This window comes from Rutilus rutilus, assembly GCF_951802725.1.
Source record: "Rutilus rutilus genome assembly, chromosome: 7".
Taxonomy (NCBI): Eukaryota; Metazoa; Chordata; class Actinopteri; order Cypriniformes; family Leuciscidae; genus Rutilus; species Rutilus rutilus.
Window position 1 is genome coordinate 14,893,058 of NC_140221.1, and position 14,098 is coordinate 14,907,155.

The following is a 14,098-nucleotide window of genomic DNA, read 5'->3' on the forward strand; positions in this document are numbered from 1 at the left end:
AGAAAGAAAGTGTGCAAAAAACAAAAATGAACAAACAAATAAAAACACAATTTTAAATGAGCGTTATAGTCTCAACCCCATTTTAGAGGAAAAGTTCAAGACTTTAAAGTGGATAAGAATTTTGAGAGTAGAGAAACATACCAAGGTTTTAGTGTTCAGTGACAGTGTTTTAGTGTTCAGCGACAAGAACAACATTCAGAACACAGTGCATTTATGTCATATGATGCAGAATTCAAAGTTGTACATATCAAACCTGAAGCATGTATTTGTGTGTGGAGGAGTCTCCAAATCGTGCCACTAAGAGCTGCAAGAAATTTGCCAGACAGGTGATAAGCTTGAATCTATTCTGAGAGCCAGCACATACCATCACTCCGTCACAGTGATGCTGTTTATAACACAGTATTTTAAGCACACTAAAGATACCATTTTCTTTTTATGGTAAATGTCATTAAGTCTAGTTTAAAGCATCCTCAAAGCTCACGGTTTTCCAAGCATTTTTTATAATATTACAAAACTTTAAAATTCATAATATTAATTTGTTAAAATGAAATAAAGTATTTTTTGCAAATGGCTATGACATCACTTTCCACCCAGTGAGGATAATGAACAAATGATTTTTAAAGAATAAAAGTCTGCCATCTAGTGGCTTAAATGTTATTTAGTTTTTTTAGCCAGAAGTGAGTGTAGAGATTGTATTGCTATTAAATGATACTTAACTTTACCACTTGTTATTCCACTGTGAATCATCTTTCAATAAGCGTGTTTGAATTCTCCTCGGTTTTTAAAGTAACAGCGTTTTGGCACTTGGTCAAGGTCTGTCAACAAGGGCAGAAAGTCTGTATTCACTGAGGTCCCACTGTGAGAATGTGGCACAGCTGGACTGAACATCTATTAATGAGAACACAGCCTGAGGACACGTCTGTTGCATCTCTATTATTTGTCTCTGTCCAGTGCGTTCATACTGTGGTGTAAGATGAAACCATGTCCTCAGAACAGCAGAAACACTTTAATCATCAGTTGTCATTTAACCCATTTTAATGCTTGTTGTAGGAAAAGGTGAGGTAATTTGTTTGAAAACAGTTGATGTTGTTGCATTTGACATTGATATTGTATTTTACTTTGGTGCATTTTTTAACAACTCACATTATTTCTGGCTTGACCTCTAAATATACATTAATAAAATCAGGTCAAAACAACAAACGTCTCTGCTTTAAAGTCATTACTGCAAAAGATGTACAGAGAAAATTCACAGTGAAATACAAATAGAGGCAACAAAATAAGTGTAAGAGTCGATCCTGTCCTCCTTGGGGCCCTAAGCAAAATTCTGTTAAGGGGCCCTCCTACCTGACCCATGAGCCATGTAAACCATTTGCCATTGCCACACAGTCACACCTGACACCCCAGTGCTCCCACTACAATCCTCCCTCCTTTAACCAGTACTAATGAAAATTTTATTTCTGATATCAGAAATATACATATTTTATATTAATATAAAGAATTCGCATTTTAAATAGTACAAATGTAATTATTGATCTAAAAAAATGCATCCTGTGAATTAATAAAAAGCTAAAATGGCTTGCCATTGCATGTCACTGTGTTTTAATTGCAATAAAGCAATACTTGATACTTGATGGCTATTATTTACTGAGGGATGTGTATCCATATTGCCCAGTTTGTCCAGCCAATCAACATTTTAAATGCAATATAGCCTATAAATCAATAGTCAATGCCAATGCATTGCTTTCCATCTTGATTTATTGCAGAGTTGTAACTAAACTGACTTGGAGACTAGATAATCATTGTCTTGTTTTAAAAGTATGTGCGCCTATAATGAGGAGTGCCATCACGCCCATATTGTACTGGTCCCCACTGATCTTTTCCAAGCTGCAGTTTATAAACAAAAACCGTTGCCCTTTGTCGTTTATCAAACGTAATAAATAGTTGTATTTCACTCTCACTTTTTTTTGTCAGGCACAAAGTCACAGAACACAGCCCTGAAAGTGGCAGGTGTTGTGCCGATTTTTGACCCCACCAAATTATTGCCCCCCTAGCATTGGTAGGTTTAGGATTAGTTGTGGGGGAGGGGTTAGGATTGTGGGGTTAGGACTAGGCAATCAGTTACTGACTTCAACGAGGCTGGGTAATAATTTGGCAGGGGATCGAAATTCGGCACAACACCAGCATTAGCAAGCAAGACACAGAAAGACCAAAAGATGCACTGCCCAGCTGGGTTAGACAGACTAGAAAGAGATGCACATCAACTTAACTTTACTGTTCTTTGCTTACATCAAACTTGGAGAGGAGAGAACACAAGTCTGATTGCTGTTCCCGCAATTCACTCTCATGGTGTTTTTTTCTCTCTTTTCGTGACCAGAAGTATAGTTCCACTTAATTTTCTCAACGATGTTGTAAACTTTGATTGACACACTTTGACACGAGGGGGAGGCGGGGCCATGAGTAATTTGCGGGGCCCAATGCATCTTGCGTAGTGTGCGTATAGGGCTGATCGGCTCTGGTGTCCCTTTTCACTGATTCTGACCCTCGAGTTTATTGATGAAAAATAGTGGAAAATTTTGAAATTACATTTAGGATTTAATAGGAGCAACTGTGGGTTTGGATGTGTAGACGTCTCTCTAAAGATCCTCAGTAATGCTCTGCAGGAAGAAAATAACTTTTATGAAGCAAAAACAAAATTTTAAAACACAAATTGTAGAATATTGTGTAACTTTTATTCAAAACCTACTGCATTCGTGTCACTAGGGAACAATCTTTCCTCTACAATGGCACAAATATCTGTGAAAATATCGTCTTCTTCTCGATCCGCATCGACCTGACCAAGCAGAGTGAGACAGAATTGTGTTTCACAACCTTAAACTGGAGATTATTATTATTATTATTATTAAAAAAGCACCTGTAATCAGAACAGCTTGTGCTTTCAAAACCAGCTGAATTCAACAGTTATCATAAAAATAAGAAAATAACAGCATCTTACCCTTACAATAAGTCCTCTCTCCTGGTAGTACTTGGCTATGAGTGTGATATTGTGTTTGAAAGTATCTAGTCTCTTCTCAATTGCACGAGTATTGTCGTCGGGACGACCCTGCTGGGACGCTCTTTTCTCTAAACGCTGCCGGAGTTGCTGATTAGAGCAGGCAAGCAAGATCACCAAGTCTGGAGAGCCGATCTGAGGAACAATGAGTGTCATTTACTGTACATCAGACATTGTCATAACATACTAAGACATGTATTATGTAGGTTATATATACTGTATAGCTCCTGGAGGGACACTGTCCTGCAGAGTTTAGCTCCAACCCCATTTAAACACACCTGAACTAGCAAATTAAGGTCTTATTAGGCGTACTAGAAATTTCCAGGCAGGTGTGTTGAGGCAAGCAGGAGATAAACTCTGCAGGACAGTGTACCTCTAAGAGCAGGTTTGGACACCCCTGGTACAGACCATCAGGAGGAATATCTGACCTGCTCCTCAAAGGTAAACGTCTGTGAGATCTCTCTGGGGAATCCATCCACAATGAATCCTTTAGCATCCTGCTTCTTGATAAACTGTTGTTTCAGCTCTTCAATTGTCGTCTCCTAAAGGATATCATGTCAGAACAAGACAAAGCATGAGGTGACCTTCTTCATTTAATATTGTAAGTAAACTACTCAAAAGTTTGAGACATTTATTTAATCAGTAAAACAGTAATATTGTGCAATATAATTACAATTTAAAATAACTGTTTTCTATTTCAATATATTTTATAATGTAATTTATTCCTGTGATGGCAAAGCAAATTTTTCAGCAGCAATCATTACAGTCTTCAGTGTCACATGATCCTTCAGAAATCAATCTAATATGCTGATTTGGTGCTGAAGAAACATTTATTACTAATATTAATGTTGAAAACATTCTTTTCAGGATTCTCTGATGAATAACATCTTCAAAGACATTTATTTGAAATAGAAATCTTTTGTAACATTATAAATGCCTTTACTGTCACTATTATTTTTACACATTATTTTTTTTAATCTTGCTCATCTCAATCTTTTGAACGGTAGTTTGTGTAAAAATCAACGTTGACAATCAAATCAGATGTGAATACACCATAGCTGCAAAAATTCACATTGTTTGGTGGTCAGATTTCCAAACCTGAGGTGCCAGTTCTCCATTTGCAATGATCTGAGCAATCAGCTCCCATTTCCTGTCACTGGGGGCATGATGCAGCAACTGGTTCCTTAAAATTTCCCCAACGGACACATGCTCGAAATCATAGCGATGTGCAATTTTAGCTGTCTGAGTGCCCTTCCCACTGCCGGGTCCACCTGGAAAAAATTATAGCAAATCCCACTTTACAGCACAATGGAAATGTTAATTTCAAATTAATTCATGTCAAGGTCTACTGAATTTGATTTCATCCAGCTCAAAGAGTTGGAATTTAGAATGAGACGAATTCAGAAAAAGATGACTGAAACAGACTGAAAATGAGAAATGACCAGCTGACAGTGATGATCACTCACCTATGATGAATATGATGTGCGGTCGTGGTTTAGATGGGTCAAAGACATCATACTCCTGTATGAGCCCTGAGGACTCAGTCATATCTGAGTCACTTTCTATGGAGAATTGGGCTTGGATTGGTGGCAGCCTGTCATATCGACGGTAAGGCCCGGGACCAGGCCCAGGACCAGGACCAGGACCACTGTCTGTGGAATGAAACAGATTACATTCATCAGTTCTATATGACCTCAGATTCATTCTTAAGGCCAATTAACACCACACCGACAAACGCAGACAGACGGCAGCACACACTTCGTCAGGTTTTGTCGTATCAGTGTGTTACCCCTGTCGGAGTCTGTCGCCGATTCAAACACTGCGTTTGTCGGGTCTTGGAATGTCTGAGAAATTACGTACTGCAAAGACTTTCGGCATTGATCGGTGTTTGTTGGTACAGTGTGAATTGGCCTTTAATTCACTCATTTGATAAGAATCCACACAATACTGTGATTTTAGACTTTCATTATTGAGATATTTGAGATGGTCCTCACTGCAGAACACGAAATCCAGGGGGATTTCCCTCCCAGCTTACATACACCTAAACCTACCCATCTCCACCCCCTGATCCCTAAACCCACCCCTAAACCTACCAATCTCCACCCCTTAGATCTGGATCCAACTCCGCCCCCTGAATCTCGTGTACTGCAGTGAGGTGCTACTGGAGATATTTGGTTAATTTTAACAGTTGAACCATCTTCAACCCTCCTAAATTTCTTTGCAATGTTTTCATTTTCACAGCTGTCCTTCAGATTCAAAATAATGGTTACTTAACTGCTGGCTTTTTATCTAGATAATGTGGTTATTTCTGTGATTTAAAGAGAGCCAACAATAAAAAAGTAATGCATTAATAAGCATAACAATTTCACCAAAAAAGCACTGTTCAATGTATAATTCAGTAAAATGAAAGAACTGCTAAAAAAGTAAATGAAACTAAAATGCAAGTGTCATTTTAAAGTAGATCCATCATGTATATCCATCGTGTACACAACTAACTGTTTTATTTCTAGCTAAATTACCGAGTTTGCTGGGGGCTTTCTTCCCCTGTGCTGGGGTGATTGGTGGTAGAGGTTTTCGATCAGGTGTAATGAAAGTGTCCCAGGCCACACATTCAGGACCGCCGAGGTCTCTTGTTTTCTGCAGGCAACTCTCCAAGAATGCCAAAGGGTCCTCAGGCTTGTGGTACATCAGCCCTGTTAACATGCTCTGTGAGATGCACACACAGAGTTCATATCATTTTGTTATATGAAATGCTTAATTGACATGAGTGTTTCACAAATGTGAATCTGTATTTCTTGTAAAGTGTATAATTCCAGTACATCTATTTGTGTAAATGACTTCTTTCATCATGTCAAAATGTTATACAGTATCACTGACAATTGTGGCCTTTGAGATATCAATCAGAGTCTTTCCTTGTTTTTTCACCTAAAAAAAAGAAGAAGAATATGAGCACATTTTTCGTTTATAAGCCAAACGCAGCTAAACGATTTCTGGATGGAAAGACAGAGGGAAAAAATGATTAACAATCTAGGTGGGAGACAATAATAATTGCAAATTGTTGTTCTATTCATCCCACACGTGTTAGCAGTTCGTACTCTGGACCATTCAGAGGGACAGGGAATGGAAAATCTGAGCTCTAAATAATCAGCTGTTTGCTTCTTTTGATGCAAATAAAACTGCTTGTGAATTTACATCTCAATCCTCACGGGTATCAAACGGCTAAAGACACATTCAACTGCTGAATAAAGGAACAGTGTCTAAACAGAAACGAAACAAAAGGCTGAATTTTCTAAAGGTATCCGTTTAATAATAGACCACAGCATTTTTAAGGACTAATGCAGTATCCATACGGATAAAGAGCATTAAAAACAAACTAAGCTTCACTGTAAAAAGTAGCAACCTAAAATTGTCACCTTCTTAATTTATGACCTTTTAATTTTGTTGCTGTAACCTTATGTATTTTGGTTGACTCAATGACGTTAAATAATATTTCGGATATAAAAATAATTAATTTAAAATGAACCCTAAATGAATTTGCATATGCAAATATCTAAAATCTCTAAATTATCAACATGATAAAAATTTGCAGAAAAAAACAATTTATCACTGTACATGCCTTCTGTCATCTGATAGATTTATACTCTACTGATTTTTATGAAGTAAACGTATAGGAATAAATTGTATGTAATATTTCAAGACAAACACTTACTGGACTAAAAGCAACTCAGGTTTACTTGATTATTCATACATCGTTTTTTAAATTATTATTACAAAAAATACATCAGGCTATTGAGGAATATTTATTTGTACATAATTAAAGAGCTTTGAACATAAAACTTTTTATATTACACATTATACCTTAATTTCATCATTTAAATATCAGCGTACTTATACATATTATAGGGAGATATAGAGTGATAACTGATATTTTCTGATTTATATGCATGTTAAGTTAGTAGTCTGCTATAAAGATCTCAAACTCTCATTTCATCTTAATTTTTGGCCATATAAATTTCCACAACTGCACCAAATTGCATACTTTTGCTCATTGCCTCTGAATAAAATTGAGATTTTTTTGTCCCCTCGCCCCCCTGCCCAACTTCTTATTAGTTTTATAATTAGGTGCGTTTTTACATTAAACCTCTGTATTTCTTGATACAAATTTATAACAAACTTTGTATTACATGAAACCTGTACCTAGTCTGTTTTTAAAGAATACAAAGCTGCACTGCTCTTTGGGATGAAACTTTCAGGCCTACAGTTCATCCAAATTGCTTTACAGAAGAAATTAATGAATAGAGATAGAGATGAGAAAAGCACACATCATTCTCTACAAGCTCAAACTGCCCAAAAACTATGAACTACCCACTGCATGAAAAGGAGTGTGTTAGAGAAACCCTATACTAAAACATTTGAAACTAGAAAAAGCAGAACATGGAGAAAAAGGTCTGAAAGAACTGGAATGTATCCCAGCATGCAATGTGTGCAAAACACACATTCAAATAGAATTGTCAATTTGTCAAATGTGCATGTCTTTGTATTGTGGAAAGATCTTGATGTGAGGTGACAGTATTTACCACTAAGCCATCATGCTGGTGAGAAGTTCAACATTTTAAGTTTACATTGTCCCATTTCACGAATACTATAACGAATCACTGCAGTCAACAGCTTGAAGTATCTATGCTGTTAAATAAAAGTCAGTAGGCAAATGTTGTAACTTGTATGCAATTATGCCAGTGTTTGCAAATAAGTGTTACTGTGGACAGAGGATTAACCAGCAGGTTGTGTGACACTGCAATACATTGAAGGGCCAGATGCAGAAAATGCCACAGTTGTGTGCACAGCTGGCATTCAGGCATAAGAGTGCGGTCTGAATGAAAGGTCAGGGATTTGTTAAAATGCAAAAGGGTCATTACTGGTCATGTGAATGTAACTGTAAGTCACAAGTATAGCCAAACCAGTTCACACTCACACACACATACGATTGCCGTGATTTTGCCAAGTAAGACATGTATCAGAGAGAAATGATAGGTGAATAGCAAATAGCACAGATGTAGAAGCACCTAACCCTGGCATATCTGAAAACACCATTTGACCAATTATTTAAATGTAACAGCCTTCAAATAAAAATAAAAATATGCATTTGTAATCTTTCAAATACATATATATATTATTTTTTGTATAGTTGCAATCAGGGTTCGAATTATGATTTCATCTTTGTGGGGGTCTCTTAAAAAAAAAAGAAAAAAAAAAAAGAAAAGTAGCCTATGAGCAGGCTTAATAATGTAATATAAAAATATAAAAATGTGTAAATATAAGACAAATTTAATAAAAAAAAAAAACATTGGTAACACAATTCAATTTAAATAGTACATTTGGTTTAATGAGGTCTAAGTTGTGAGTTGTAGAATTTTCACGTGAGTAAATAAATAGATCCGACAAGTTTAAACGTGTACTTAAGTGGTCCAGTGGTAAAACTTTTGCCAAGCTTGTCAGAGGTTCTCGGTTCGAATCCGTACTCATATAGTTTTTTTTTTCTTTTTATCAAATCCGATTATGTTTATCAGTGGTTGTATATCAGGCAGAGACACGTTTGTGTGCATTTTGTTTTGTAATTTCACTGGAACGAATAGAGAGTCTCCACAACGGATTGAAGCGAGTGAAGACTGTGCGCGAGCCACAAACAAACACAGTATCCGCGCCACTGATAGCAGCGGCAACGAGCACTTTGATCACTTGATTTAGTGATGACGATCCGAGATCCCGTGAGATCCATGTGTTTGGCATCTTGTCCTATCTTTTAAGTCACGCTACAGTAGTCCGAAGGAAAAAGTGCTTTATTTGTAATTTAAAATAATGGTGCTGATGATTTTTAGAGACCCCCACAGGTGTATGATTTTACTGCTTTCATGGGAGCTCATCCTCTCTCTATGGGAGCTCAGCTCCCACTGGCTCCCACGTAATTCGAACCCTGGTTGCAATGCTATTTGCGGTCTCGCCGTTTTGCTTTGAGCGTGATTGGTTAATCTGACCGTTATCTAGGAATCTGGCCAATGACAAGTGTGCGTGCCTTTTTTCGGTCAAGTTTGAATACGTCTGTTGGAGTGGGCATGTGCTGCTGCTCGGCATCTGCAGTAATACTTCAGTCGGTCCCCTTTTTTAAAAACCCAGATGCACCAAGGATCCAGCTATTTGAAGGAGTATTGCTCTTTATCTGCTGTGTCTGTCACTTCTGGTGCAGAATCATGGACCTTTTGTATGTTTTGATTATTATTAAACTCATTTAGCTAGGATTCTGAATTTAAAGACAATGTAATATTTGTCCACATATATTATCAGAGTAGAATATTGTGGAAAACAATATAAAACTGATTTGGCAAATACAAAGCTAACAGCAAACAGCATAATTTGTTTCTTTCTTCACCTGTTTCATAAAATCATCACCTCATCATGATAGCAACCCTAACTGATAAGAACATGGAGAAATGCCAATTTTCAGTTGGGGGCTCTGAAGAACTGTTTGGGAATAATTCGTTGATAATGTAAATTTACATCTGAATAGTAAAACAGTTTTAGGATAATATGGTGTGATTGAATCAGTGACATTTTGATGAAACTGTTACTAGGTACAGTATTTTAAATGTGAAACGTATTTCATTCAAAATTTGTACTGCATTTCTTCAAAAACAGAATTCTTAAATTTAGTTTTATACAGTATTTGTACAGACTTTTTATTTTGTCTTCCAAAATAAAACTGTTCATTTACCATCTTGAGCAACACTGTTGACGTTTGAAGGAAATTTTCACTAAAGGTTTTAGTGGAAAATTCTGTAAAATAAACAAAAAAGTGTTTTTCTCTAAAACCTTTAATGATAATTTCTGTAAAATTATTGTTTTTGCACTTTATTTGGATTAAGATGTTTTACTTTAATTGTACAGTTTTTGTTTGGCAGCCACCGCTGCCAGTCATTTGACCTTTTTTTTTGCGATTTTGTTTTTTACAAGTGAGCTCCATGTTCTACTGTTATTCATATGATATATCAGGCTCACATTTGTTTTATATGTTTTGTCTAATTCATTATATTTCGTCTGGTTCAATAAAATTAAGTCTGGTTTAAAAAAAATAAAAAAAATGTAGGTTTAATTTTAGGTTAATGTTTTTTTTTCAGTAAGTCTTAAGTCAGTTTGATAGCAAATTGTGAGACTAACATACAGTAAAAACTATTACCATCAAGATAAAAGCAATACAGGGAAAACATATATTTTAGTAATATTTTATTGGAAAATAAACTTTCAAAAGAATAACGTCGGCAACTTGGCTTTGATAAGTTTAAATACTAGTTACAATTAAATAATTACCAATTAACTACAATTAAATAATAATATTAAGTTATATACTTTACTTCCACCTTTATAAATCCTTGCACTATGTGCCATATCTTTACGTGCATTCGGTTACAGAGGAGTTTCAGAGATGTATATCTAGAGGTATGCACATGAACTTAAACCTGCATGTTTGCATTCCCCAGTGAGCTGCGTGTTCGGGCACATGCATGCAAGAACAGGACTTTTTCAGTCCTTCGCTCCCCTTCGCTCTCCATTGCCCACATTTCCCAAGTCACAAGTAAATATAAAGTATAGCTTGTTGCCTTGGTGACAGCCAAAAGTGTTGATGTGCTGAAACTCATGTTTACAACCTTCACTCTTTCTGCCCTGCCTATATTGTGCTTCCTTGTATAGTATCAATTAGGAGATGGAAAGCTTATCAGAAGTGTGTGCAATGATCCTCCATGGACACAGTATTTTGTATGCAACAACATATCTCCCACACAAGCACTTGTTGACGCTGTCTGAGGAGAATCTTCCCTATTTCTGACAAGCTTGAGAGAGACCCTCTGCTTACAGCACCCTACTTGAGGATCACCATAGTGACACGTTCAAGTAAGCTATAATTTACCACGTAATTGTGCATGCTAAATAGACACGAGTTTTTTATTAATTCATGTTATCAGTTCAAATCTGATGTCCATCTTTAGTGAGGCCAGTTTCCCAGATTCTTGATGTAAAGAGCTTTGACAGTAGAAATAGGTAACTAGATATATCAAATCATATTCTCTGAAGAACTCTGAGAAGAACTGAAAGGTACAGTGTCACCTTGAAAACACAGACATAATCAGATTTCAGACACGCAGATGTTTCCAGATGTGTTATCTGCTATATGAATATTATTAATGCTATATTAATATACAAGGCTTCTCTTCTGGGTGATCCTTACCTCAAAAAGGTGTGGGATCTGTCGTTTGGAGAGGTAATCCTTCGCGTCGTTTGTGTTCATTCTTTCCGGTTATCCAGAACAGCGTTTGTAAGTCAGTAGAGCAGTAGCTGTGTCTTGTCTATCTGCTCATCTGTTGCGTTTAACCCTCAGAGCAGCTGTGCTGTTGCACCATCGCATCGGGCTGTTATCCGCTGCTTTGACGCCGATGACCTCCGGCGATGTGTTTCTATTCAACAGTAGTCACGCTCATGAATGCTGAGCTCAAAGTGACCCTTTACCAACGCTGCGTAGTCGCGAATAATAGTCTAATCGATTTCGAGAAGCCCATCTTTGTAGCTATACCGCAATACAAAAAAGGGTTATCAGATGCTACAATAACTTTTTTTTTTTCTCAGCTTGTTTGATGTGACACATTTTTTATAAGTTATCTAATTTGATCAAATATAGCCTAACCCAGCACAGTTAGTTTTTTTTTAAAGCTTGCTGATTATTTAAAGATCCCCTGTGGTGAAAACCAAGTTTTTAATGTTGTTTAGGCTATGTCTATGTGGTATTTTTTATATGCTTTAAGACAAAACATGTGCAAATTCATAAGTCAACACCACTGTTGAGTATTGTCTCCTTAAAACTGCAGTGAGGAAAAATACACTGTAAAATACATAATAACGTACGAGAGCGGGCTTTTCATCATCATTATTTCTAGATGCGAAGCAGGGAGTCTCAAGAGAAGATGTTATCCCGGTATATCTTTCTCTTGATATGAAAAATCGTGTACATTTAGCAATATAGCAGGTGAATTATGTATTGGGCTGATGATATTGCTATGTTATGGTGAAAAATGCCTTTCTCCACTGATGTTCTAAGTTGTTCAAAGCGTTTGTAAGTAGCCTATACAGATTTTTAGAAGGCAGCTGTCTGACTCTGACATGGCAAACGGGAACATGGTTTGCAACACATTATTAGCTGATTGATAACGTAGTCAAGCAAAAGGCTAATCATATTAATTACCGTTATGTGTCCGACTTTATAAAGACCGATACCATTGTGCAGTGATTACCTCAGTAAAGTTGACCAAGTGAATCTCTGAGCTGGTTTGAGTGAGTGGAGGCAGGGCTAATTTCCATATTCAAAATGAAGCATGGTTACATTCATGCTATTACAAGGGGCTGTTTACACGACACAGTTTTCAACTCAAAGCGTAAACATTTTTATTTTGTGTAGCCTACATGACAATGGCGTTTTGGGTGCTTGAAAACGGAAACTTTTGAAAACGTTTTTCAAAGTGCAAGTTTTTGAAAACGGTCTCTGTGTAAACAACAAAAACGCGAATCTCTGAAAACAATTACATGCACATGCGTAATACATGTTCAATTTATAGTGTTTCATCACCATCTAATGGCTTGGCAGCAGAATACAGCGTTTTTAGTGGTTTTCACGGATCCTTGTGAATGGGGATCGTTTTGACAATGGCATCGTCTGTATGTGGAAAACTCAAAGGAAAAACGTATACGTTTTAAGCTGATCGTTGACATGTAAATGTACCCTAAGGCATGAATTTATTATTTTATTATTACAAAACATATGTAATTTTGGTGATCAAAGAGGAGTTTTAAGGGATACAATTATTGACTACAGGGGGAATTTAAACAAAACGATGTTGTTGGGATAGGCCAGCCTATATTTATGAGAAGTAGTAGGCTAAATCTTTAAACAAGTGAAAAATAATGACATTGACAAATCATCAAATAATTTGTTCCCTGATTTTCTCATTTTAGGTAAATCCCATGAATCAAGTTGTAGCCTACTAAATCGTTGCCTCGGTTTGAGTTAAATCACGGCAAACTAAATCATCTAAAATCTAAATCATCAATTAAACTAAATTAAGGAACAATATGCGAACAATGTGTCTACAAATTAAAGGGATAGTTCACCTAAAAATATATATATATTTTTTGTCATCATTAGGCTACTTACCATCATACGTAGCCCCTAAGGGGACATGGTGGTGGAAAAAAAAATGAGATGGGAGCAAAAATAAGTCAATGTTTTTGCATTCTCTCGTAAATGTTTTGCGTTCCCCCTGAGAAACTTTGCGTTTGCTCACAAAATGTTTTCGTTCCACTGAGAAACTTTGTGTTCGCTGGCAAAACCTTTGCGAGAAAACGCAAAATGCATTGCCAAACAATTAATTTTTCTTCACCATGTCCCTTTAGGGGGCTCTTTACCCTCGTGTTGCTCTAAACCTGTATGAGTTTCTTTCTTCAGTTGAACAAAAGATATTTTGAAGAATTTTGGTAACCAAACAGTTGCTGGCCCCCACTGACTTCCATAGTAGGCCTATATTTCTTTTCTATGGAAGTCAATGGGGGCCAGCAACGGTTACCAACATTGTTCAAAATATCTTCTTTTGTGTTTAACAGAACAAAGAAACTTATACAGGTTTAGAACAACTCAAGGTTGTGTAAATGATGACAGAATATTTATTTTTGGGTGAACTATCCCTTTAAAAATTACGATTTAACTAAGGGGATTAAAGGCACACTATGCAGTTTCCGTTTTTCTCAAACAGCGACCCCTAGAGTCGCTGTGGAGTACTTGTATTTAACGTTACTGTCGTAAATACCACTCAATCAGAGCCGTCTCTGCACTCTTCCGACCATGCTTTCTTCGTCGACTCTGCCATGATTCATGTCTGAAATGCGTGCTAGTGTCTTCCATAGAGGCTGCTTCATATGTTGTTGATGTATGTGACGTTGTGCCATAAAGCAAGTCGT

At 36.7% G+C, this 14,098-nt stretch overlaps 1 protein-coding gene across 1 annotated transcript; it reads right to left on the reverse strand.

The window, feature by feature from the left end:
• Window positions 1-1,739: 1,739 nt before the first annotated feature.
• On the reverse strand, window positions 1,740-11,522 carry ak5l (adenylate kinase 5, like). Its single transcript, XM_084412809.1, has 8 exons — window positions 11,325-11,522; window positions 5,569-5,755; window positions 4,516-4,701; window positions 4,148-4,320; window positions 3,478-3,591; window positions 2,993-3,184; window positions 2,744-2,830; window positions 1,740-2,654 (listed from the first exon to the last, which is right to left on the reverse strand). The coding sequence occupies exons 1-8, from the start codon at window positions 11,382-11,384 to the stop codon at window positions 2,634-2,636; spliced, it is 1,020 nt and encodes a 339-aa protein (XP_084268935.1). The 5' UTR covers window positions 11,385-11,522; the 3' UTR covers window positions 1,740-2,633.
• Window positions 11,523-14,098: the final 2,576 nt, after the last annotated feature.

Bases quoted from the DNA above. Each gene is read 5' to 3' on its own strand.
- ak5l (XM_084412809.1), bottom strand. From the start codon at position 11,384: ATGAACACAAACGACGCGAAGGATTACCTCTCCAAACGACAGATCCCA. The intron at 5,756-11,324 runs GTAAGGATCACC...TGCATCTCACAG, and splicing joins AGATCCCACACCTTTTTGAG to AGCATGTTAACAGGGCTGAT. The intron at 3,185-3,477 runs GTCAGATATTCC...ATTGTTCCTCAG, and splicing joins CGTTTACCTTTGAGGAGCAG to ATCGGCTCTCCAGACTTGGT.